At 43.6% G+C, this 27252-nt stretch overlaps 1 protein-coding gene and 1 long non-coding RNA gene across 2 annotated transcripts in view; both read left to right on the top strand.

The window, feature by feature from the left end:
- The window catches only part of LOC142600403 (uncharacterized), a 179363-nt gene that overhangs the window by 41712 nt on the left and 110399 nt on the right, over positions 1–27252 (top strand). The window lies entirely within an intron of this gene.
- Positions 4159–27252, top strand: part of APCDD1 (APC down-regulated 1) — a 32254-nt gene continuing 9160 nt past the window's right edge. The window contains exons 1-3 of the mRNA XM_075744435.1: positions 4159–4556; positions 13725–13908; positions 15267–15798. Coding sequence (XP_075600550.1) covers positions 4499–4556; positions 13725–13908; positions 15267–15798 — 774 coding nt within the window. The 5' untranslated portion in view covers positions 4159–4498. The remainder of the gene's footprint in view (positions 4557–13724; positions 13909–15266; positions 15799–27252) is intronic.

Below are 27252 nucleotides of genomic sequence, written 5' to 3'. Positions count from 1 at the left end.
TGGAGAAACAAGAAGGAGATAGCTTATTTTATGGAAAGCCATTTGCTTTGTTTGAGTTCTTTACATCTTTCTTTGATTTCTTTGTCTGGGCTGGCCCGAGCTCTGCAGGGTCTACTCTTTATGTTGGTTTATATCTTTATTCCCACCTACTTTTCAAACTGGCCTAGGAAAACTAAAAAACGTGCTTCAGATAACTACATTTTTGTGAAACCAGCAAGTCTATTCTAGCAGATGGACACGTGTGTGTGTGTGCATGTCTCTGCGTGTATCTGAAAAAAATAGAGGAAAAAGAGCCTAATTTGACAATGGCCACAAGACCTTCATTTTCACTGTGTTGGGTCTTTATTTTCTATGCCTATTACCAGGGAGCAAGCTTCAACTTGTGTATTGTGTCTTACATGCCTAAAATAAATTCATTTCCAAAACATACTTCTCAGACTAGTTAGCTACCTAACGACCTCTGTGGTAACCTGTACCATCTCAGAGCCACAGTTTGCAGGTGAGCATTACCACAGGTACGTGCTTGAGAAAACAATCCCAGATTCAGCATCCCTTAAAATAATCATGGAATTCCACTGGCTTCAGTAGCTACGTTGAAAATCAAGTCTGCGGTGGGGGAAGGTGCAGTATTCTGCACAATTTTGTGAGCTGAACATGTAGAAAATATTGCTAAAGGCTCTGTTACTTTTGTTAACAAAGAATAAGAAAAAAACCCCAGTAGTTTAAACACCTTATTCTAAATATATAAAAATAATAAATGCAGTAACTGATAAACCCTGCTATACTCCATAAACTATAGTGTTTTCGGTCGAAATTGAAAGGAGAAACAAACCAACTGCCATTTGTCTTACATTGTAAAACAGCTTCATTTCTCCCTCAAACAGCTGAAGCCAGAGTGAGAAGTCACATAGTGCATACTTCTAGGTACCAGACAGGCTCTAAGCTGGTCTTGTGGATTCTAATTCAAGCTGGACATGTATGAAAACCTCTCTCCAAATTTTCACTTATTTTGATGAATTTGTCACAGACAATTCACAAATAGAAATCTGACAGATGTTTGATTCTTTGTGAATTAGTCACTCCACTCCTTTCTAATAAATCTTTACGTCCTGCTCATTTGACTTATTCAAGAGAACATATTGTCTTTGTAAAAACATAACATAGCCATTAGCAAATCACAGTTGTGGCACTGCCAAAGCATTACCGAGTTGAAGAGTGCCGCCCATTCTTCCCCATAGTGTAAAGTGCCCCCCATGCTGGCTGCCTCCATTCGTTCCCATCCTCTCCCTCTTTTAAGTATCTTTCACCACCAGATTGGCATTGGCGGCCGGCCAACCAGCCGGCACTTTAGCTAGACAAGTGCTATGCCGATATGCCTAGATCTTTGAAGTGTCACACAACAAGTCCAACAAGTTAGTTTTCCTCCTATTTTAATACTTTTTGCAGAGGGCCCCAGCCACAAGGTACATTTCCCATCAGTTTTGGGTTTTGGTTTTTTTATCAAAAAGGCTCCTTTCCGTGCAAACTTCTGCTGATGACTTCCGTTTTGAAATGCTTTGACCTCTGATATTTTTGAAAATATGGCCAAGAGGTGCCTTTGTAAATGATTTTACATTGTACCTACATTAGGTATATACCCTGCCCCAGGAGCCCAAGTTCAGAAAGTCATGGTTGGGTTGGTTAATACAATTTTTAATGAGCACTGATGTGACATGCTGCTTAGATCAAAGTGCACAGAGCTGTTATTTGTCACTGCTTCCCATTACAGCACATTCTGAACGGGGGCACAGTAATGAAACAAGTAGGACTGAGCATATTTAAAAATATATATTGTGCATCAGGCTGAAAAAACCCATATCCTTCAAATAACACAAAATAAAAAAGGCAAGTAAAAGACAAAGTATAGTCTGCATTGTTTTCAGAAAGTTCTCCTGTGTCTCAGCCCCCTGGGTATTGATTTCATTTCATTTCATTACCACATCTGAAGCTGCACTGATAGTAAATCACAAGCGGAGCCTCATTTACCAAGTTGGCCTGTGGAGCAGTAAAATCATTCCCCTTTCCTCTTAGGAAAAGCTCTTAGTGATGCTGCCGTGGGGAGCTGTCACTTCCCAGAGGAGAAACTGAGAGCTTCTGGGATAACTGACTTTTGGGATAAATGACTTTTTGCAGGTCATTCTCAGTCTCGTCTTTTTGCAGATCATTATGTTGCTCAATCTGGGTACAGCAAAGGAGGTTGCGTCTATAGAAAAAGTCTCCTCCTTTCGGATGTCGCTGCTTTTATACAATTAGTCCTTCATTACTACTCACAGTGATGCTGGCCCACCTTTTACATTCAGGTAAATAGCAGATGACTTACATGAAGAGCCTTCCTACACACCGTATTATCTGTACACCTGCCAAACCTGTGAGATGCTTCAAGCTGACTTCTATGAGGCAGGACCCCTTCCTAATAATCCGGTGCTCGTGGCCAACAACAGGGTAATTCGCTTTTCCACATACACTGCCTTTTCTTTCTCCTTATATCACCCATTTGCACGCCCGGCATTATCTCACTGACCAGCCTGGCAGGAACTTCTCTGAGGAGAGGCATCCGTTACACACAGATTTGAAGTACATCATGGGTCCTCAAGACTTAGAATTACAGATGCTTGTACTGTATTTAAGCAAATGCTGTTTTCCTTGCTCACTGGATCTGTTTCACTTACAGAACCTGTAAGTAATGAAAAACTACTTGGGTGTCTCTGCTGCTGTAGGATTGTTACAATCAGAATTTTGCCCTGGATTAGTTCTGAAAGCAGCCAAGTGGATACACAAGGCTTCCTAAACAATTTTTCCAAATGTACTGTGTCTACGGCAAGAATCACCTTCCTCCACACACATCTGTGTGGCAACTACAGGAATGGGTTGAAGATGAGCAAGCAACACTGGGAAAGTGCATTTTTACAGCCTTACCCATTGTTACTTGCTCACGTTCATGGACACTCATTTCTCGAAGGATACTGCTTCTCCCTGTGCATCTCTCTCCAGGTCACTGAGAGGGTATCTGACCGCTACAGCCTTGCACAGACCGCCACCAAGTGCTCTGGAAACCGTCCTTTCTGGCTGGAAAAACATTTGTGTGAAGGCGCAAGAGTAACCCTGAGGATCCAAGGCACCGGAGCTCTAATTCTGACTCACCACTTACTTGTTTCTGTCTCAGTTTCCTCCCTATATAAATGAGGAAGATTAAATTTATTCTTCCATCTCAAGGGAGCTGGAAGGAGCCATCATTGTTTGCATTTCTTTTTCAGCATGCAGCATGTAAACACTTTAGCTCAGTTAAGCTGTTCAAAACTCAGTTATGTTGATTTTCTCAAAATTTCCTCCAATTTGTTACACATTCTTTGCCATGAGGCCCTACAGCTGAGCCCACGAGTCCAAACACAAACTAGAAAACACGATGTCCCTGTCCAAAGGACGTTACAAATGAAAGCCTCATGCTTAACTCAGGAACACAAGTCACTCACATGTGCATTAAGTGCATATATAAAGTGTTTGCATGATCAGGGCCTAAGACTAGACTAAAAAGCAAAACTAAGCAAAACAACAGACACGGGGAAAAGCGTGCAGCACCAAAGGCGGCAACTTTGTCATCTATTTTTAGCTTTTGAAATGCCCAATTTACATGGAAAGCTGCAACCACACAAAGGTTTCTTTTCGAAGCAAGGACGCGCGCCAACGCTCTTTCTCTCCAGCTTACGGGCGCAGTGGGAAACCCCCGCTTGGGTCCCCTCGGGATGCGGGATGCGGGCACCGGGAGCCGCAGCCCTGCCGGCCCCTCCCGTCCCTGCTCGGGCCGCTTTCCCCGCAGCTGAGGAAGGACAGACCACCCCCGCACACTCTCCCACGCGTCCTGCAGCCCCCCGCGGGCACATCCCACCCGCCGCCCGATCTCAGAACCCCCCCAGGCTGCCCGCCGCCTCCCTCGGCCCGGTGCTCGCTGTCTCCCGTCCCCGCCACCCACACCCTACGGAGGCGACCGGCGGGTCCCGGCCGCCCCTTCCCCCGCCGTGGGAGCGGTGTCCGGCGCGGCCGCCAGCCCGGCGGCGGGGCCGCCCCCCTCCCCGCCCCGGGAGGAGTCCCCACCTCCCGTCCCCTCCTCCTCCTCCTGCTGGAAGGGGAAATATGAAGCGGAGCCGCTGCCGCGCTCCGCGGAGACGGTGTGGGACGCAGCGGCGGCGGTGGAGCGGGCATCTTCGGGCACCGAGCGGCGGCGGCGGCCGAGCCGGAGCCCTGCCGGGGCGGTGGCGGCGTGCGGGGCGGGAGCCTTGAGGAGCGGGCTCGGCGGCGGTCCCCGGCCCCGGAGGGTGCCCGGCGGTCCCCGGCCCCGCCAGCCGCCTGCCCCCCAGCGCCGGGCCGTGGGCTGCCCGCGGCGGCGCTGAGGCGCGGGCGGCGCGGCGGGAGGTGGCGGCAGCCGGAGCGAAGGCGCGGGGAAGGGGCGCTGCGAGGCGGGGAGATGTCCGCCCCGTACAGCAGCCTGATGAGATACCTGTTCCCAGCCCTGCTGCTGCATGGTGAGTGCGGGGCCGGGGGAGGGGGGAGCGGGTCGGCTGCCTGGGGGTTCGCGCCCGTTGGGTGCGCCCGAAAAGCCGGCTGGGTTGCGAGGGGACCCCATAATCTCGCTGGGGGGGGGGGGGGGGGGGGGGATGCGCTCGCCCGTCCCGGATGCGGGTGTGGGGTCCCGGCTGCTCGGGCCGGGGGATCTGGCAGAGGAAAGGTCCGTGTGGATGCCGAAGCGGGCAGAAACCTTGTTTGCTTTGCCTGAACCCCCTTGTTAGAGGCGCCTCTTTGCAAAACGTGCGGGTGCGGTGTAGAGCAGCAGCCAGCCGGTCTAGGTAAAAGCACACAGAAAGCGCCCCGCTCCGAAGTTCGTGTTGGCAGTGTTGTATTTGCACGCATGTAACTACTTGGATGGAGCAGACAGTCCGGGCACCTCACACAAAGATGCTTTACGCAACTCTGGGCAAAGGGCTGGCTCTACCAAACCCCGGGGAGCTTGGCCGAAATGTCCCACAGGACCCACGTTTCACCTGCAGGCAAAGAAGTTGTTTTCGATGTGGAGGTATTCTCTGGGAAAGCAGACTTTGCCAGCACCGTGTCGTGTACCCAATAAAAAATGTTGTGCTGCAGAGCACAGAGATTCTGGGCGTCATTGTGCTCAGTCCTGCTTTGACACTCTCTCAGCAGCCCTGGACTGATGTTTCTCTGAAACTGCACAGTAGGCAAAATTTTAGTGAGAAAAGCCAGCGTATTTAAACTTAAACTTACAAGTTCAGCTTGTAAATCCATATTTAGGCACTTAAACAGATAACCTATCTTTCCAGAAAGTCAGTGTTCTTCAAGAGCAACTTCTGAAAAGGAGGGTGTTTAATGAGCTGCTTAGGTATGTCTAACATTTGGCAGCCAGATTTGAAAAATCCAGGCGCAATATTGTTCTGAAAGAGTGACTCAACCTACTTGGTTACAGCATCATTTTGAAGAGTGTTCCTAATTCTGAAGTACTTTGTAGCATCCAGCCTTCTTCAGTTAAATTTCTTTGGACCTCAGGCTTACTTGTAAAAAGAGGAACTTATTTTAACTGTTACAAGGCAAACGACCTGCATGGATTCAGCGTGAGATCTGTGAGCTGGGGTAAGGATTTCAAAGCTGTTCCTGGGGTTGATTTTGTGGAGCAGGGATTGTCTCTCTCTGTGTTTGTACAAGTGCTAAGCACACAGATGGTATTCAATAAATAATAAAGAGCATGGGCTTCTGATTGTGTATTTTGTTTTGAGAAAGAAAGAACAGGAGACCTTGTTCCCCAGGAGGGGGTTTTATACCCTTCTCACAGCTCAGCTATGAAATCCGGACAACATAGAAATGTCTTTAGTTGAGCCAGACCTGCCGGAACGCCAGAGGTGTTCTTTAAAACTCTGTGATCTGAGATGTAAAAGTCAAAATGGGAGGTTTGAAGTTAGAGGGTAAACGGAGGAGGTGTAATTACAGGGTTGGACTCCCCGGCTCATCTGCTTGGAATTACAGAGCAGAGCTGAACCCTAGCTGGAGCAGGAAACAAATCAGAGCCAGTGATCAGATCAAAACAGCAGCTGCCAAAAGAGGATGAAGGACGAAAATCATCTATTTCTTCCATCTGCCGTTATATTTCACCAAGTAACATAAACTTAAGTTCTTGGAGAAAGATATAACTCAGCGCCTTGTATATAAAGATAGACACCTCGGTAATGTAGCAGTGCACGGTTTGGGTCTGAGCTTCGAGCGTTGGGAAACTACGGCCCTCTTACAAACTTGAAAATGCCATCAGCGGCATATAATGTACTGAAATGTAGCCCATCTAAATTAATTTACCCTGTTAGTTTGACTGGGCCTAGAGCTTTTCCCTCTATGCTGTAGAGTCAATAGGATCATCCTTTGGTCAGTGGCTAGCCCAAATTGGAAATATGTAAGAATAACCAGCAATCCCCGGGGGATCACAGTGTTAAGCCTCTTTACAGCATGTGGTGTTTGCTTTTGCATTTCTATTGCACTTGGCAATTTAAGGGTTAAGAGTGAGTGAGTGTGGGTGGGTGGTTGAGGATTTTTAGGGCTTAAAGTTTTATAACACAAGTTAAAATGTCCTGAAAGGCTAAATCTTCTGCTTTCATTACATTAAGAAATCCCTACTTTAACATCACTGAATTGAAATTTGGAAAAACTTGTCTTCATTAATCAAAATAAAACCTGTACAATGTCAAAAAAAAAAAAAAGTTTGCAGCTGGAAGTTGTCCATTATCACTGTTTTCTTTGCTTAGACAAAAAGCCACAGAAGTTTCAGATGTCAAATGCTAAGATCATTCAGCTCCAGAGAACCTGATTAATAAGAGCCACGTTCAAGTGGATTCAAAACAAATTTGGCTAATTTCTTTTGCAAATATAAACTTTTTTTTACAGATACAGATGCTAAGAAGAAACTTTAGCGTATTTCTGATTATGTTACTGTTAGAGTAATGAATTAGAAACTTTAAGTAAAACAATTTGTTGATAACATCATGGAAATAGTACTAATAAAGATGATGAAGACAGGACTGCTAGGCTTTTCAGAGCAAAACTGTTTATGCTTTGAAAAGTTCCCTGGCAATATTGCTTAAATTAGTTACATAGAAGTGTTTTATTTCAAAACCTGTTCAGGAAAATAAGTAATTGTATCAGAAGATATAAATACCCGTATCCATAAAATGGAGAAATATTGTGCTCCATGCTAGAGGCATGTGTGATCTGTTCCCTCAGTAAAATACTGCACTTGGAAATCTAGAAGACAACAAAGAGAAAAAGAGGGGAAGACACACTGCTTAGTGCAAGACTTGTAGAGTTTGCAGGGAGAGTTAGAACATGAACTCCATTTTATTCATAATTGTGTCAGTGTAAATTTGATTTCACTCATCTCCGCAGCTTGACTGTGGGCTAACTGGTACAAGGTAGTTGTCGTGAACAGAAGGGGTGATCTTTGTCCGTAGGAGATGGGCTGCCAGGCAATGAAGCCCAAGACTAGCCTCAACCACGCTGAAGGCAAATACCTTCAGCTATTCAAGGCAAGGCTAGTATTTTATTATTGACGCAATGCTTTAAGTGGGGCTGATAGAGGGTAGGATTATACGTAGCGGGCTTGTTTAGCGTTGTCTTTACTTGGACACAAGTGCCATCGGCATTGGGGGCAGTTCCACTTGAATAAATCTTGGTGCCAAGATGTGGGTGGAGGACAGGACAGAGGTCTGCAGGCTGCATGGCAGATGTCTCTGACAGAGAGCAGATGTTTCCCTCAAAGAGGGCAAGACCAAACTACCATCAATATTGAATTGCACTTATGGCCCAGTGCTGCACCCACTCATGACAGTGGCAGAGTTCCTGCTGCCCTGAAGGGAAGTGGGCTTTCACCCTTTGGGGCTTCATAAAGAAGCCCACGCTCCGAGCAGTGGCATTTCACCTTGCATGGGTAGCAGCAGTCATCCCAATTACAGAGCAGAGCTTCGACGTAGTAGAGGTTATCGGCTATGTAACTGCTTGGCACTCGGTTCTCTGACCTCTTCCATAATGGGGCATTGAGTAAGGACCGAGCTGTAGGGTAACAGAGAACCTCAATGCTGGGGCAGTCCGCCTTGGCGGAGTTTCTTTTTAGCTGTCCCATCTAAACATACTTTAGATCTCTCTTCAGGGTCTTCCATGCTCTGAAACATTCATTTTGAGTGTCTTTGAAAGCTGTACCTGGAAACTCTGTATGCACAAGAAAGGCAACAGATACATGTGAAAGGAAATCATTGTCCTGTCTGCTTCTGTGACCATAAAACCCAGCTTTCCTTTCCCAACCTTTTTGTTTGTAGTAGCTAATTTAGGTCCCAATCCTGCGAGGACTCTTTGAAGTTTCAAGTGCAGGGAAAACACTGGTAAACACAGACCGTGGGCTTGGTAACAGGACATTATATTCTCCATTGCAATTACGTAAGTTTGCACTGTAGCTAAACGCCTGTCATGGGCGTTATCTAACAGTATCCCACATCAAGAAAGAGTGTAATCCAAATGTCCATTTATTTAATTGTGCGGGGCAACTGCCCAGATAAGGAGGGCTATAAACTTAATCCAGCCAATTATTCTTTATCTGTTGTAAGGTTTTTCAAGTTTCAAATGAGTTCTAACTTGAAAAGAGTTTGCTGCAGAAATAAAGCACGAGTGTTAAAATGTTTCTGTCAGAGATGAGGCCGTCACATATTTTGAACTTGTGCTATCACTCAAGGTTGTTTTAATTTGTAATAAAACCGTGCTTTTCTAGATTCATATTGCTATAAATGAAAGAAAAACTGGAGTGGTTCCTGCTGAGCAATCCAAATCTAAATCCACTTTTGAATCCTACTTTCAGGTAACATTTATTCTCCCCTTTAGTAAAGGGTGAACCTGCTTTGAGCCTGGTTTGAAGCGCTACACTTGGACGTGTTTGAAGCTATGGTTTAGATTCTGGTAGAGGTGTTCATTAAGCTGATTAAATCTAAACAGTTTAAGGTTTAAGGTTATTTGCATTATACTTTTTCAATCTGGCATAGCTGAGAACAGAATTTGGCCAGGGTGTTTAGGCATGAATTAAATTATAAGGATTTGTGTTCAAGCACAACTCTACTTATTATCTATTCTGCAATTGTACATTATTTGCATACTACTTTTCAGAAAAACAAAACATTTATCCGAGCAGCTTGCAGGTTTTTGCAGAAATGCTGGAGAGCTTTGTCCTAGCCATTCTTGAGACACGTTTGGGTGACAGGCTGCCAAGAGATGGCCCTTTTAAGATTTGCATTTTACTGGCAGCTATGTGCAGAAATCTTTGAAGAAGTTGAAAGTAACCTGTCTTCCCTTAACAATTACTTTTATCTTGACTGGTTGTTCCCACATCAGATACAGGTTTATAGGTGAACCTGAAAGCCTGAAGTCCTCTGTCTGGTGCAGTGCATGCTCCTATCCACATCTTACTGGAGTGGCAGCTGTGCAGACCTCCACTTTCCCACTCGGATGTTGCACGTGCCCCTGTCAAGTGTGATCTGTGAGGGCCTGGGCAAGGATCCCTAGCTAGCTGTAGCACCTCTTATACTATTTTCAATTAGTTTAATGTTAAAGCTGTCATCTACACTGATAGGGCTTGATTATGAAAGTTAAGTTGGATATCAACTCATCAGAAAATGCATTTGTTTTGCTTTGTTCTTCTAGCTGACGTTTTTGATGGATGCTGGAATTTTACTCTTCCTTTTGGACTTGCTCCTTTTGCACCCACCATGGAGTGGGTGATACAATCTTATGACCTCTGATTGTGGTGTAGCTAAAGTGAAAGCCAGCCAGAGGCTTCACAGAATTATCGCTATTAGTCTCATGCAAAGATTGTTTTTTCTTTGAAGTCTGTCACACTTTTGAGTAATAACATGGTGGATTTATTTTTATTTTTTTTAACAATAAAATAATTGGGTAAGATTCCTTCATAACACACAAAATGTAAGTCCGTCAGTGAGAGTCTGAGATACTCTCAGCTGAGTTGAGATACTTACATGGCCTGTCACCTACCTTCTGTCTGTGCTGTAGAGAATAGCACACTTTGATTTCTTTGAATGAAAGTAGTGGCTCCAACTATGTTGCAACCGCATCTAGGCTCCAAAGTGGGCTTTGAAAGAGCCATGAAATTCTTTTCCAGCCATGTCCCATTTAACATGGCCAAATGGATCTTTTAAAATTAGTGACATCATCCCTGCAGGATCTCGGTTTTGCCACACACCTCATTGTGCACTGCCAAGGGTGGAGCGGGGGGTCGCTGCGCTGCCTCTGAGCACTTGCTGCAGGGAAAAGCACAGGAAGACGGTGTTCGGTTTAATGCCCTGTGTGGGAAGCGTATCACCGGTCTCTGCGTTTGATCTTCAGATGGTACAAGGGGAAGTTATGGCTCCTTTGTGTGGTCATCATGTGTACAGGCGTATTTGTAAGTAAACATAAAAGCATTGAAATGATTACTTGGTAATGAAGGAGCTTGTGCTAAATTAAGTATTTCCTTACCCCAGCGACACAAACATAGGTAAAGGTCCCATTGCTGCCTTTTAATTTTATACCATAATTCATATTCTGATATTCATGTCCTATTTATGTGACGTTGCCTAGCATGTGTGTGTTTTCTATATCACTTCCTCTGTCTCTGCAGCCTTTGTTATGATCTCGTGCCCGTCTTGATTACCCAAACTTGTTCCTGCCCTCATTTGTCACGGTTTGATGGATAGAGTCCCAAACAAATACCTTCTTCATGGGTTCAGATCTCTGGGGCTGTTGATGCACATCTTCCTTTCATCCACCAATTACAGTTTATCATTTGCAAGTTGCAGACAGAACTACGTACATGTGTCAGGGAGAGCTGGGACCCAATTGCTTTTGAGCTGTATCAAAGAAATACCACATAAAGTTTGACTCCTTTTCAAAACCCCCTTCTTTTCATTATTTCCTCCAGGGAATAATTGGGAATGTATAATGTGGTTACTGCATTTTCTTCTTTGATATGTGCATATACAAGATGGTATCCTTCCACAGAAGGATTTTTGCTTGGAGAAATTAAATGCCCAAGTATGTTTAAATGAATAAATCATTCATTTTTAAGTGCATCTGTATTCATGAATCATATGACATGAGCTAAGCAAAATACAACTGCTTAAAAGCAAATGGTATAATAAATATGCCTTGAAATAGTCACTTGAACCATTTCAAAAACCTCATCTTGATGGCAGATTTCAAATGCTTAACAACTTCAAATGAAAATGTAAATTTTCAAAGACTTTTTCAGTGTGAGATAATTAGTCTGCAGCAGACATCCTGACAGCTATGTTTCTGTTGAAAGTTAGTACTGATGGCTACAGCCTCTACCAGGTACTTTGCAGGAGGTGTCGCTTCTGACCCAAAAAATGTTCTGAGCCCATGGATGGGAGCGCTCACTCCATTTCAGAATGAGGTGCTGAAGTAATGTGGGCTTTTTGAGTGTGTGCAGACTTAGAGATGGAGAAGGGTGTTAGAAGGCAAGCTCTCAGTCACTAGCTGTGATTCGTAATGACAAGAATAAATATACTGGTAAGCTCACCTATACCTGGCTGAACACCTGGTGGTGTGAAGGCCTGTGATATCTGCCCCACACCCACAAGGTTCCAGATAAGCCAAAGTTTTTGAGAGTGTCAAGCGCTGCTCCAGGTGAGGTGGGCTGCAGACACTGCACAGCACAGAGCTGGGTTCAGCCCAGGAGGCTGTACCGCCGTGTACATGAAGCATTGACCCTATCCAGTAAATCCTGCCCCTCCAAAGATGTCGTCAGCTCAAGCAGAGCATCACCCTGCTGTGGCCATGCCATTTCTGAAGTGGCCGCAACGCTTCTGGCTGCAGAATGGGAGGTGTTTGGCGCAAACATGAGTGACTTTGCTCAGCAATGTAGAAATACCTGAGAAGCTTGGACTTCCAGAAAGGAAGAAGTATTGACCCTCTGAAAATCAGACTCCTTTAAGGGTATCTTAGATGGCATGCTCAAATATCAAAGCATCCCTAGTATTTATTACCCTTTAGAAAGCAAGGCCGTAAATTATCATTCAGGTGGAAGAATGATTTGTAACCTGCAACAAAGCTACCAGATTTTCCAGTAAAGAATTTGTAAGTTTGTATTCATTAATCTCATTAAATCTTGAGATCATTTAGTGGTAAGCACTGTTTACATTCAGGTATTTATTGTATTCTTTCTGTTCATTCTTTACCCTGCCTACTGGGTAAGTCCTTGCCTTTGTTTACCTTAGGAATCGCTATTTTTAAGTGGTTGACATGTATTTATATTTTTGGCAATGTCATTTTCCCAGATGTTACCCAAGTTTCTTCCAGAAGATCTAAGACCTAGCCAACATAATGAATCACTGACACCATTTTCTTTTTTGCAATAGGAAATGGCAAAGGTTTGAAACAGTGCCTGCCTAAAAGTGAATAATGGTGATTTTCTTGTAATTTCTGTAGTGATGCTGCGTGCCACCCAAGCGTGTGCCTAAGCATTAGATGGGGCCTGGAGAAGAAAGTGTAGGATCCTGCGAGAGGCGGCTCAGCATGGTGTAGGGTTGTGCCACGCACTGGTGATCCCAAACAGCCCAGTTCCTGAGCTGGGTCAGCCAAGAGGGCACCAGAAAAAATTGGGGTGAATCCTAGACCTTGCCCCTGGGAGCACGTGTTAGCGAGACATCCCTCTCCCAAGACGGCCGCCCTGGCTTCCTGGGCATGCAACCAGCCCCTCCACCCACCCCGTATTCATTTTCTAGCCCACTGGCTCTTAAATTCCTTCTGGCAAAGTAATACAGTTTCCAACCCATTATGTAAGGTTCATGTTTGTCACCTCTTAACCTCTAGATGTGTGTTTTTCTTTTGATCTGTGTTTTCCAACATATCTAAGAGCAGGCTGTGCCTAAAAGAGTAAAAACGCATTCCTTCTGAAGCTACGTATTCATTTTGTTCAATTAATATTGTGTAGAGAGAGCACTGCTGGGTTTTGTATGTATACATTACTAGAAACCAAAATTACTGTGTGCTGGAGATAAAATTAGCTTTTGAAATTCCTTTTCCCCTTTAACATAAAAATAGCGGAATCTGCCTTTAATTGACCACTTCAGTCATCACAGAGGCTTCCTGTGTGCAGAGGCTTTGCTTTTAATATCTGTTTTCCCTTGGCTTTAAAGAGTAGTCTTTATTTACAAGTTTATTATAGAAGCATTCAAATTAGAGGTGGGCTGAAACCACGAAGTTTATGTCCGGATCTGGGTGCAACTTTCTAAAAGTTTCAAGTTCCAGGTTTTTGATTGTCCTGACCAAAGATTAAAGAGGTGTCTAAAAAATTCAGATTCAAAGCTACATCTCCTGGGTGTGGAAATGCAACATTTTGGTTCAAGCCCCTTGGCCCATTATATTTCTTCAAGCAAGCCAATTTAGTGGATTATTAGTGGGCTGACAGAGAGGGAGAGCTTCCCATATGTATGTATTTTTTCAGATGAGACAAGAAATGTAAACAGTACTTTCCTAGACACATAACATCGCAAGCATCATTCAACACAAGATGTTCACAACCTCCTTTATCGTGTTGAAGCCTTTCTCACCAGGGACTCATTGTAATTTACTCTTTTCTATTGCAGGGCTGGGAGAAGGTTCTGCTCTTCTGCACCCGGACAGCAGATCCCACCCTCGGTCCTTGGAGAAGAGTGCATGGAGGGCCTTCAAGGAGTCACAGTGTCACCATATGCTGAAACACCTCCACAATGGAGCCCGAATCACTGTGCAGATGCCTCCCAATATTGAGGGACACTGGGTCTCTACTGGGTAAGGAAAGATAAAACAAGATGCTTGAGTGATATATGTGGAAGAGAAGAGGGGAAAGAAGCAGAGAAGGAAGGATGAATATTCCCACTTTAAGCAGCAGGGGAAACATTTTCTTTAATATGGTGATGCTCTAAATTCCAGATGCGTTCTATATGTTTATGCATAGAAGGAGAAGGAGTGGCGTTATGTACATTAGAATAGCATGCTATAAAGCTGTCTTGATGAATCAATTTATAGTCTGGATTTTAAACAGCATGCTGTGAAATATCTTTAAATCTCTTTTTGAATAGGAAGGAGCCCAACAAGTTGCCGAAATGGATGCTTATTCAAACATAACATTGTACTATCTTTGACTGCATGCATTAGATCCATTGAATGGGTCCTTGTTTTCAGAGCACGTGTCTAGCACAGATTTTATTAGCAAAAGAAATTAAGAAGCTGTATTTCACCAGTTCTGTTACTCTCTATACATGATGACTTTTAATTCAGAGAGCTATTATCCTTTCTGTGTCTCAGCAGGAAATATTCACCCACATATTTGAAGTGACTTGTAGTAGGAAAGACTGGGGGTTTTAATAAAAAGGAGTGTATTTATGTTAAGCAGTGTGGATGTGACAAGAGGGACAACTTCAAAGGCATAAAAAGAAGTGGAATTTAACTGCCATTTACACCTTTGGAAGAAAAAAAAGAAAAAAGAAAACAAAAACAAAAACAAAAAACAAAGAAAAACCACAAAACCTGAATATCGCATGCTCCAAATTCAAGCCAAAGAGAAGTTTTGCATTAATGGTCAGAGGTTTGCATTAATTGCCACCCCTCTCGAGAGTCTGAGTGGAAAAGCTGAGGACACAATCCTGCACGTCCTCTGCAGACTAGAGCTGGTGGAGCTCCACTGAGAAGCTTCTGCAGCAACTGTAGGAGCAAGTTCTTTGTACTGTTCTGTGGACATTTGGCATTTCACTTTCTGATGTTATCAGTCAGTTCTTTGGCTAAATCTACCATGCAAAAGAGAAGAGTAGATGTTTAATAAGCTGCTACTTTTTTTCAGAGAAGAATTGAGTCACATGGTAGTCCCTAGACAAAATGGAAAAGCGAAAGTATTTAAACCTACAAATACAAAGCCCTCAGTTAGGTATGATCACCATGAAGCAGTGTATTAATAACAGCGTAACAGCAGAGGAAATTGTTGGTTAATTGGCAGCCCACAGATGCCTAGTTCCTATTTACTCCCGTTCGTGCCACTGGACCCAGTGTCTCTGTGGACCCATGCAGTGTTGCTCAGTCTTGTTGCCTGTAGTGTACATGGTGTGCCACTTTGCTAAAATTTTGTTTCCATCACTTTTTGTCTTCCCTAACAGCTGCGAAGTTAGAGCAGGCCCAGAGTTCATCACAAGATCTTACAGGTTCTACCACAACAATACATTTAAGGCCTATCAGTTCTATTACGGTGGCAATCGCTGCACAAATCCTATCTACACATTAGTTATACGTGGCAAAATACGTCTCCGCCAAGCATCCTGGATCATCCGAGGGGGTACTGAAGCTGATTATCAGCTACGCAACATACAAATCATATGCCACAATGAAGCAATAGCCAAAAAATTAAGTGAGTTGGTGAACCATACGTGTCCTGGATTTATACCAGAAGATAGCCCCTGGGAGCAGGATGTGAGCTATGATTTGCTGAGAGAAGAGAATGGCTGTGAATGCACTAAAGCTCTGAATTTTGCCATGCACGAACTCCAGCTGATCCGTGTGGAGAAGCAGTACCTGCACCACAATTTAGACCACCTTGTGGAGGAGCTATTTCTTGGAGACATTCATACCGATGCTACTCAGAGGAGGTACTATCGGCCCTCTAGTTATCAACCTCCTCTTCAAAATGCCAAGGTACGTGCGTGTATATACACCCTCTTTTTAAGATGCCAGTGGCAATGCCCATGTTATTCAGCTCTTCTGAGTCAGTGCACTAGTGTAACCTAAAATGTAGATGTGGTTCTAAAATAAGAGGTGGATTGCACCCTTATAGATGATGTAGCCAATTAAAAAAAGGTCACAGAGCATATTTCATGAGAATAGGAACTCTCCTGTGGTTTATGTGACTGCATCAAATGTGGAAAAAGCAGTCTGATGAACTAAGGTCGATATTACCACTCTGAAGATGGAATCAAAGACTTGTATGCAGAGGTTGGCTGGGACCACAGCTGTCGGCCAACAGCTGAGAAGACAGAGAGTGGTACGGGACTGAGAAAGGACAAGAGAAACAGGCATCAGTGGATGCTTGTGTAGCTGCGGGAGTGCCAGGGAGCGAGGAGATCGAGTTGTATCAGTATATGGAAGCTGGGTGATCTATAACCTGAGAAAGAAGAAGAGGGAGTTGGAAGGTAGACACATGAAAGGGGCAGCATGAAGGAAAAAAAAAAAGCTGATGGTCTGTGCAAGTCATGAATCCAGATGGAGGCACGCAAGGAAATGAAAAACAGGTGAATTTTGAATGGGGCTCTGATTCCATTTGATAATTCAGTTTTCAGAGAGGCCTCAAAGCGCCCTCAGCTTCATTGGGAGCTGATCAACCCATAGTAAGGTAAATAGAAATCAAACAGGAAGAGTAGACACTGATGGCCTGTAGCAGGAGGGCTGTCTATAGATCTTTCCTGGTGACATTTCAAAGGCAGGAGGCGATTGGAACCACATTGCCGGCTGCCGCTGGTGTGCTCCAGCTGGGCGCTGCCACAGCATCGCTTCCAGCTAATGCGTTATCACCGTTTTTAATCGTCTTGTTGCAACTGATTCAAAAATCAGCTACAGGTTATCAGCAATAGCAGGAAACACAACAGGGGAAGGAGGAGTTTTGGTGAGAAAAACCTTGGCTTTCCCTTCCATTCAAAACTGTCCATCCTGGGTTCTGTCTGCCTCCTGTGAACATCAAATTTCAGTAGTACAGGGACCTTGGATGATCTGCCTTTAATTGTTTTAATAGCCTGGCCTAGCGATAATTTTAATCCACGGTCAACTATGTCTCTGTGTGAAAGCTGCTCTCATTTCTGTCTGTCATTCTTATGCTCTCTTCAAGTGACCAGGGACAAATTTGCTTTTTCTTTTTAAACATATGTCTTCCCAAAGTAGAGAGTTTCAGCAGCAGCAGATGAACCACAGTACGCTCCTCATCAAAATGTTGGATTCAGCAATTTTACTTTAATTAATTCAAACAAGCACATCAACTTTTTCTCTGCTTATTTGGGAGCAAAGGTTCTTTCCTAAAGCTCTTTCTTGCAGGTATCTGTAGGTACAAATTATCTGACACCAGCTATATGTAGTATCTGTTCTAGAAAATATAGTAGATCTTTTTCTGACCACATGAAACAGACAAAATCTTGATTTAATTCACCCTAGCTGATTATTTTTTCAGGTCTATCTGGTCAAATCTAGTTGTCTTATTATGCACTGATAGATAACATAGCAAACGCTTACACTTCCACCTTGTAGTAATTTCATTACAGTCAGAATGATCAGATGTACTGACAACCAGGTTTATAAAAGTAAGATTTTTGTCCAGGTCTGCTGTAACTTTAGGACACACTGGTAACAATTTTCCTGCCTGTCTCTTCTGCTATTGTAGCATCACTTTTTGCCTCTAAAATATAATGGCTCAAAAATATAGTGCTCAAATTAAGGGATCAACTCTTAAGAGGTCTCTTTCTCGAGTCAGGTTAACTAAGTAAACTGAGAGAGCACTGAAACTCACAAAGCCCATTATTTCAGGCATGATCCAATCCATTCTGACCTGAGTGGGTGACATCTCTATGTGGAAGATAAGAGCATCCTCTGCCTGCCTGAGTCACCCTGCACGCCGTTATCCCGCAGTCCCGTGTGTCCGAACAGGCAGGTCCTGCCCAGGGGTACCCGTGCACTCCGATCGGGGAGAGCCTGCAGTGTGGTTCCCAGGGGAGGCTTCTATATCGTAGATTTACAAGAACTGTGGGAGGGGAAAAGCAAACAAGCCAAGTAGTTATCCATTGCTATTCATGAAGTACAGTGCTTCCAAATAAGAATTTTGGTAGCCAGGTCTTGGCAGAGGCTGAATCTCAAAACTGAATTCATGACTCTGGAAGCCCATTCATAAGAGTACTGTTGGCTACTGAAAGTGCTGTTACTATAGAAAGCACAGGTTAACTCTGAGTACACCAAAATACGTACAGATTCCAGCTCTCCATGATGAAACCGGTGTAGTTTAATAATGGGGGCCCCAGGTCCTGACTTGCAGGCCACCGCTCGACTCCCAGTTTGGCCAGTTATGACTTCTGGAGAGTTATGATACCTGGTTCTCCTCCAACCATTGCCTGCAAGGCTTGCTTGGCTCCCACAATGTATACATACAGCACATGGATTGCTGGGACACCAGTCTCAGCTGGAGACTTCAACAGCAAAAGACACATAGGTTTAACAGAAGTTTAAAGTGTGCGACAGCGCAGCTTCTCTTTATGTTTTTTGGTAGGTTCCTCATGCTCAGATTTGATGTGAGATTTCTTTTTTCTCAAGAGAAGTTGGGCCTGCTGATACTAAGCTTTCAGCATGATATAAATATCAGTACCCCTTAAAAATGAACCTTTGCTTCAGTTGCCGTGAAAGACTTCTGAGTGTTGGTTTGTACCTAACCATGAAATTCTTTATACCAACAGGTTCGCAACCCGGCTGTCTGACCTAGTGTTTGCCAAATGTAGGAAGAATAGTAACAGAGATGCTTTTTTTTTTTTTTTTTTTTTTTAAGTCCAGGCAAACATACTGCTGAAAGGTTATAACCCTTCTTCTTTGAACTCTTTTCCTTTTCTAATTGTTGCTCCACTGGGACCCAGCTGAAAATGAGTTTAAATGCTAAATTGAGTTTAAAACTACAAGTCACAGACTCCTCTGGAAACTGGACACCATGAATAAATAGAAACATTAAATCAACTTCGTTTTTTTAAGGTTTCTACAGTCATACCAAGAGGTTGGGGAGGCCAGGAAATTGCTTCTGAAGTGAATCAGGTGTATTGTGTGGAATCTTTCATTTAAGGCTTTTTTCATTTCCTTTTTATTTATTTTTATTTTAAACTTATAAAGGCCTGCCTAAAATAAGTTAAGAGGATTCAGATTTTGAGTTACATTTATAGTTAAGCCTCTATATAGAATAAAGTTCCACCCAGCTCAAGAGTTTACACAGCCTGTAAGTTGGATGTGGTAGCCACATTCATTACTTCTGTGGTTGAAATGAATGGTAATTAAAAGCAAATGATTGCTGGATATGTTAGGAATGCCAAAGCCACATGATCAGGACTTGAAACAAAGAGAATTGGACCTTCTCCAGATTCCTGCAGCAATTTCACCACAGGGTGGTAAATCAAAAAGGCTGTCCAAAACCCAGACAGTTTTATACTGAGCTACAAATCTGAATAAATTCACAGATTACCATATCTCAAGTGTTCATATAAAATCAGGGAACTTTTAAAAATACATAATATGTAATCTCTTCAGGCTTTACAAATTCTCTTAGATAAGAGTGTGCCTTACACAAATTCCTCCTGTAAAATACATGGAAGTTCCTGAATGCAGCTGGTGACTAGGTCACTGTATAGATTTATCTTAGCAGTCCTCTAGCCTTGCTCAAGATTAGGACTGCTAAGTTAGGACTTGCTGATGAAAAGGGCTGAACATCTTTGATGTATGTTGACATTGCGAGTTTATCAAGGGATTCGAGCTATTGCACATGCAGGTTCTTTATCCAGCATGAGAGAGGACATGGGTGGAAAGGGCAGGACGGGGGAACTGCTTGGGCATTGTTGCGCATATTATACAAAATATTCCCAATTAGGACAACACCAAGGAGCCTGACCAATCATATCATCACACCTTATTTGCAAATGCATACAGGGACTTGCAGCATGAAGGAAGGCTTGAATGCAGTATCCAGTGCTATGCAGAAGGACAGAAGATGTTTTCAGAGATATCTGCTCTAAAACTAGAGGAAATGTGTACAACAGCAATACTGGGACACTTATTTCATATCTAATTGCTTCAGCAATAGTGCTTTGTAAACAAAGAACTCCTTGTGCTATTTTATCCTCTGGCAGAGTAACGGGAAAGATCAGAGCAGGGCTGTAATGACCAGTCATTCCAGTTAGATTATTATTTAGGACTAAGGCTGGAATGGTCTGGAACATCACAAGAAGCCTAAAACATGCTAGGATAACCTTCCTTCTACCTTTGCTGCATTCAAATGTTTGCTGGCCACACACTTTCAGTAAGACGTTTTTCCCTTGAACATGCAAGTCCAAATGGACTGATTCTCTATTACAAATTTATTTGCTGCCGGGAGCTGACTTTCATCAGCACCTGGCATTTGCAGCTAAAAAAGATTCAAGGTATGGAGACCGGAGCTTGAGCTTTCCTTTAGCCAGGCGGTGAAAGAACAAAGTGCACAAAGTTTTTTGTGCTTTTCAAAATTTGAGCCTTCATCTCTTTGAAACTCAGTGACTTCATCTGTAGGGGAATGCTATATAGACGAGGAGCTCCCAGGGAAATGAGAGAGCAAGTTAATAAATAGATGTTAAACATGTGAAGTGCCTCAGAGAAATATGCAAAACATTATCTCAACTAACAAGTGTAATTTTGGAGGACAAAACTCCTTTGTTTGCCAGAGTAGTGCCACTAGACTTCCAGATTAAGGCAACACGTGAAGGGGTCTTTTTGTTCATTATTAGTTGGAAAAGACTCTTGGTTAGGGAAATTATGATGGGAGTGAAGAAAGAACAGCCAGAAGAATGTTCAAATAGGTTAATTCCAGGTTTATGAACAATAACAGTGCGTGTGATGCCCTGCAGAGATAAGAGAAGTAGCCAGCTTCTAGCCGAGGCTGGTCCTTGCCGCGCTCGGCAGCAGTGTTGGCCGTGGCCTTGCAGAAGAGCACTCCTTTGAAGGTGCCACCCTGCGTTTCCTGCCTACACCAGTGCCAGGCAAGGACTGAAGCAGAAGGTTGGTTTTCACTCTCTGTGTGAACCTTCAAAAGCTAACTGTCGATTTTGAAACACTATTTATTCATCCTTGTTGACTTGATTATCACTGTCTGTTCTGCAACTGCAGTAAAAGCCTGCCCTAACACAAATACAGTACCACGGATCAAAATTAACCATTTAGCCTAGCAAAATAAAACAGGGACCTTCAGATCTACTCAACGTATGTATCTAAAGTACTGACACCTTCCTTGCTGTTGGCATCTAACCACAATTGCTTCATCTTTTGTAAGAGGGAAGGGCGTACTCACTGGTAATATTGCTATGTGGTTCAGAGGGCTATATAGGTTGTTTTTAAAAGGCTTAATAAACACATAAGGCAGCTTTATTTTGGAATACTCTGTTCCTCGAGATGAACATTCAAGCTCTCCCTGTGGGTTTTCAAGGAATTATTTTGTTGATACTTCCCAAAATATTAATGTTAACATAAATTAGTATCATTCTAATGGGATAGATGACATGCACGCACATTCATCTGAAAAAAAGGCTGGTTTTCTCTTTGTTCTTGTCTTTTGTCCAGGCTAAAGTAGTTTATATCAGAAAAGAACAACCAGAAGACTTTTGCATTTCAAGTCAGTTGTGTTTATTTCAGTTTTATGCAGGATTGTGCAACAGAATCAAGATTGTAGATCAGACAGTTGTGTAATGGTAGTGCCTTTGGATTCCTTCACTATCTTTCCCTTCATGGGAGCAGTTAATAAAAACCATTCCTTAATATCTTAAAATATATGGTACGCATTTGTAGATAAATCTGAACCCATCTCCACCCTCCTTCCTGCTTGCAGCTCCTCTGTTCCCCACCAAAAGAAATCCCAAACTGACAACCCTGCAAAGGAGTTACCACTCTCTCCAGCGTTTCACTTGCTTCAAGATTTTTAATTAAAGTTTTAAATCTTTGTTATTCTTCATTCCCTTTGGCAGGCTGAATTATAACTGTGTCAACCGTGCTTGTCAACTCCCCAGAGCCAGCCTAATGCACATTAGCTAACTGAGCTTCATATGAGGTCATGGAAAGCCTGCAAATTATCACTTTGGTGGTGGAGAGAGATTGCAGCCATTTGTTAAAGTGTTGTCTTGGTCTGCAGTTATCTAGAGCGGTGGAGGAGCGGAGCTTGATACTATACTGAGCAATTCATAAAAGTGTCCTTTCTTTGGACTTGGCTCCTTGGCAATGTGAGGCAAAGCCATCCAGCTTGTTTTTGTTGAGTCGGAAGCATTTCCTTGAACTGACGTTCTCCCAAAGGGTTTCCATTTGTATTCATCCTGGGAGCACTCAGTTACTAACACTAAAACCTGGCACCTGGTTTTCTCAGGTGTGAGGTTTAAAGCATCCTGACCAGGCATGCCGCGTTCCAGTCCAATCTAGCCCTGCCTGTGACACACGGTATTCAGGTGGGTGTGAGAGATCATTGCGAAGCGCATCTTTTCTTTCCCCTCTTCAGGACTTTCCTTCATGGTAATACGTGCATTCACATGGCAGGTATTTCCTACCCCAGCTTTTGTGACTGTCAGACTCTGCAAGGTCCCGGGCCACTCGTCAGGTCTGTACTGCACGCATAGTTAAGGTCTGAGCCTGCACTTGAGGAAACCTTGCACCTGGTCCCTCACCGCACACCTCCTTGCAACAAGGCTACGCTGAGTGCTAGCCCTTGCTAGTGCAATACCATATAGATGCAACCTGTCCTCCTTCTCCAACCATGAGCAAGAGACCTGCTTCTTGCCACGCACTGTTAACGAGTGCACAACAGGGCTGGTCAGTGGTGGGTTTACATCAGCTGAGATCCTGGTCTTCCAAACAAGCTCCCCACGCTACAGCCACCAGCACAGACCTGGGGGCTCAGGCAGTGGAAGTAAAGCATTGTAGAAATATTATTAATGTCAGTACATGACTTGGTAAGGCAGGATATTGCTACAGAAATTTGAAATTTGACTTCATCGGCATGGGGTTACTGAGCAGGGCGGTGGTGGCAGTCCCCCATATGGCATCCCCCATACCCGGCCAGCAATGGTATGGGGGATGGGGAGGGAAGGGTGTACTTAGAGAAGCCACATTGAATATCTAGATTTGAATAAAAAGTGGAAGTTGAAAGGCCTGAGCCCCGAGCAAGGCATTACAGAAAGAAGCCACTGCTCTGCCAAGGGTTTGGGGTTGGGTTTTGGTTTGACACTGGCGGAGGAAGAGGAGAGCGAGGAGGAGCCCAGAGGTGGCACAGCTGATTGAGCGTGTGCTTTTCCATCTTGCTGAGACAGAGCTGATACTTTAATCTCTTAACCAGGTTAACCTATAGGAAGGTTGTGTCCACTGTGCAGTGGCTCCAGATAAAAAGAAAAGGAGAGATAATTTCCCAAATTACTTTGGGAAACTGCTGTGTAATTTCATGCAAGTTTAAAGACCTTTCAGGTGTAAAACAAAATGCTACTGAGAAAACTAATCGGGTTCACCGCTTCTCAGAATTGTCTGATGATTTTTCCTTAGCCGAGGTCAGCTCTGAACAGCAGCGGTCCCACGTCTGCTCCAACACCAGGTCTCCTTTAACAGGAGTCACCATATTTTTGGATGGTTTAGGAGCTTACTACACATCGTTACCTTCTATGCTTTTATCTTCTTAATGTGTCTGGTCTGGTAAAACACCAACTATTTGCAACTATAAAAGATGACATAGACAGCCTGTCAGAAAGTGGCCAAAATTCTCCATTAAAAATACCAAAAAATCCCCTAAAAATGCTTTTTGCCTTTTTTGAAGAGAAACATTTGCTTTTCAGAGAAAAATTGAATACCAGAAAACAAAATTTTGCTTTGTATCTCTCTTCCTCCAGACTGTGTACTCAATGAGGTATTTTCCCATGTCCTTTTTAAAATAAGAATCTAATGAAAAATATCATATTAATTTTTTAGTCTGTTCTGCTAAGAGTGCTCTGCATCTCTCAGACTCTTAAGTAGTCTAAGCAATGAATCTTCCCTTAAAAAACAGTAAGTCATAGTTGAGATAATGTTAATATTCCATTATGTAAGTAGCCAAATATCAGAACAATCACGTATTGTAATTCTACAAGAGAAGGGTTGAGTTACAATTTGAGCTGTTTCAGACAAATCATGGTTTAAAATTTTTGGATTGAGATACAGACACATTTTCAGGATATAAAGAATAAATAGATAGATGCGGGAGAGAGCAAATATGTTTGAACAAGGTGTTTAATTGAAAATAATGGTATGTTCAGCTTCCTCTTTACTATTAGTGCTTGTTTGTTTTGTCCCTAAATACAACTTGTATATCCTGCAGGCCCTCTGCTTGATATTAAACACTGATTTCAGCTTCTGCTTGAACCATAAGGAAAGGGTAGATTTTCTGTATGTTTTGAAAAGGGTTTGGTCCATAGATGTCTGTCTTAAAAGGTGTTCAAAGAAAACTGGAACACCTTCCCAAAAGATCTTTCTACATGTTATTCAAAGCTCATTTCACCATTGCTCAGAGAGCATCCCAGCTGCGTGTTAGTTTTTTGGCCTGGGCCATAAAAAGCACTATGAAATGATTAGAGGCAAATTAGTCCTAGGCAGCCATAGAATCCCGTAGAACTTAAGAGAAAATTAAACTATGCTGAGAGGGTTTATGTTTCTGACTATCCACAGCAATTGGGAAAAAGATCAAGGATCCTCATCCTTGTTTGCTTTTTTTATTAGAAACCTCCCTGCTTGGCTTCCAGAGCTCTCTGGCCCTGTTACCACTTCAGCTGAGGCAGCAGGAGGGAGGGATAAGGAAAAATGTTGGTGGAAATTTTCAGATCACAAACTATTTTTTCCTCAACTACAAGAACTAAGTTTCCAGCCAGAGATTCAGGCTTATTTTAGCCCACATGGCCTGATGGATTAATTCAGAAATTGGCTTTAAAGAAACACCCGGGAGGGCAAGGAGTTGAGGCACCATCGATTTGGCATTGCAGAGCTGCAAGGAGGCAGCCTTGATGGGAAGGGATCTTCCAGTCATGGGGCAGCAGCCACTTCAGGGGCTGGTCCTTCTAGCATGACCCCGCTATTAAGTACGTTGTACACCTAAGATAATCAAAACATAGAACAGATGTTCATCCTGTCCACTGCTCATTTTATTGCTTTTTAGTTTATGTCATGCCCAAATGAGCTTTTTATTGGAGAGTACTTTATCATGTTTGGACTCAAATGTCCTCTGCCTCTGTTCTCTAGTTTCTTTGAATGTCTGTGTTTAGAAAATAATCTTTCCCTGAGTCACATGGAAAGGGAGTGATTTGCAAGGCCTTAGCTAGTGTAACTAAGAGCCAAGAGCAGCCGACCTGAAAAATGGACAGTGAAAAACACAGTCAATTGTTAAACACAGATTACGCCCTAATTAAGTCCAATTGCCTCATAACAAAACTAGATCTTTCTCTCGTCCATTACTTGGACAAAAACCATACTGAAGGAATTTACATGTGGCATATTCTTCCACTAAGAAGTTCGTAACTCTGTGAAAGATAGTATCACAGAAAATAAAAAAGGTTTAAGTAGGCTTAGATTCAGCGCCGGTCTCAGGGAAGCAATGCATTCAGGGTACATCCGTATCAGGTACCTGACCCAGCCTGTGACACTGATATTTCCGCTTCCCTCTTCACCGCCCCAACTTCTACCTGTCCCACTGCCCATTTGTTGCAAAAAGTGTCTGTTGACCTCAGCCCCTTCATCCAGGCACATTGTCACTAATTAGAAGGCTGCCAAGCTGGATATTTCTTAGTAGTGCAACTGGCCAGACCTTCAGAGCTGGTGCAAAGCCTTTGGAATTAGAAGGGCTGCACAGAGTTACAGCAGTTCAAGATATGGATCACAGAGGTCAAAGAGCCAGATGGGCTACAGACAAGTGTTTATACTGCTAAACTTCACTTTGATTTCTGTGAGTTAACTTGGACCTTTCTTGAGTTTGCCCAAGGAGTCATCCCCACTCACAGTGGAATGGCAGCCAGCATAGTTGCATTGCATGAGTTTTGTAAGTTTTGGGAAGTGACTCCTCTATGTGCCTCAAGGCACGAACCCACTCCTGATAAGGAGAAAGGGGCTGCTTGTAGTTATGAATTTTTTTCCACCATGGAGCTGCATGGACCTTCTTCTGCCCACTCTGCTGCCGGCCACAGCCAAGGGACTAAGTAGCCACAGGTCTGACCAGTCTGCACCTTCTACACTCCCAGTGTGATGGAGAAGACATCAAACAATGCTAATACTCCCTGTCCAGCCTTGACTCATAATACCCATGGTTTCTAATGTTGTAGAGGAGAGAAGACACCTAAAATCACAGCTAGAAAAATGGTAAAAAGAATATTTATGCTTGATAGTGCTTCCTTGTCAAAAAAAAAAAAAAAAGTTGCTGCAAATAGGACTGATTCCAGATCTCCTTCTAGACCATTCACTAGACCTGAGAAACAACGGAGGAATCCCACAAACAGCCAAGGGTGACCAAGAAGACAACACACTGGGTTTCTGTTTGGTTTTCTTCAGATTTTGAACAAGGGCAACAGAAACCACTGGTTCCCAGGTTAAATTGCCTTGGCTCACAAACTGATTGTGGAGGACAGGGTCCTGAGAGGGAAATATGAATATAAACCAAACCACCCTGGCTGGCCCATGCTACTCTGCCAGTGTCTCCTCTGGGAGATCATAAGAGCTTTCAACTTCACTTCAACAGAAAAGGGACTGTACCAGAAATTGCCTTCTACCGTTGACCTATTCAGTTTATACAAGCTATGTTTAGTTTTATAACACTGTCTTTTCCTCGCTTTCTTGCTTCACTTTATGCAAGTGGGGCAATCACAGTAATAAAGTTACTGTCATCAGTGCAGTTTATTAGCCCTTAAAGTGTTAGTGACGCCAGCCTGCCCCATGGCGGGACAGCCACGCTGCGAGAGCTTCTTAGGCACCAGCATCTTCCACAGAGCAACCCCTCAGCCTGGATCACTGCAGGCATCCGTGCAAGGCAGCGGCGGCATCTTTTGGATGTTGATCTCCAAGAAGGCAAAGTGTTATTTCTATTACACTTCAAAAATGCATGTATCTTTGGTGCTTTGGTTGGCAGCGAGCGGAACCGCATGCCTCATCCAACAGGTTTCTTGCAGCACCAGCAGCACTGCCCGGGACAGGGTGGATGCTCAGCTTCTGGCATCCCCGTTCACAGCTGGAACTCAAGGGAAACGGGGCAGTTCTGCCGCTGCCTGAGGCATGCCTACGCAGTCTCCACCTTTCCCCAACACCAACTCGTTTCCTATAAGTCATCTGCCCCCCAGCAATACTGAACCGCAAACCACC

This window comes from Balearica regulorum, chromosome 2 (assembly GCF_011004875.1).
Source record: "Balearica regulorum gibbericeps isolate bBalReg1 chromosome 2, bBalReg1.pri, whole genome shotgun sequence".
Taxonomy (NCBI): domain Eukaryota; kingdom Metazoa; phylum Chordata; class Aves; order Gruiformes; family Gruidae; genus Balearica; species Balearica regulorum.
This window is presented reverse-complemented; position numbering and strand designations above follow the sequence as displayed.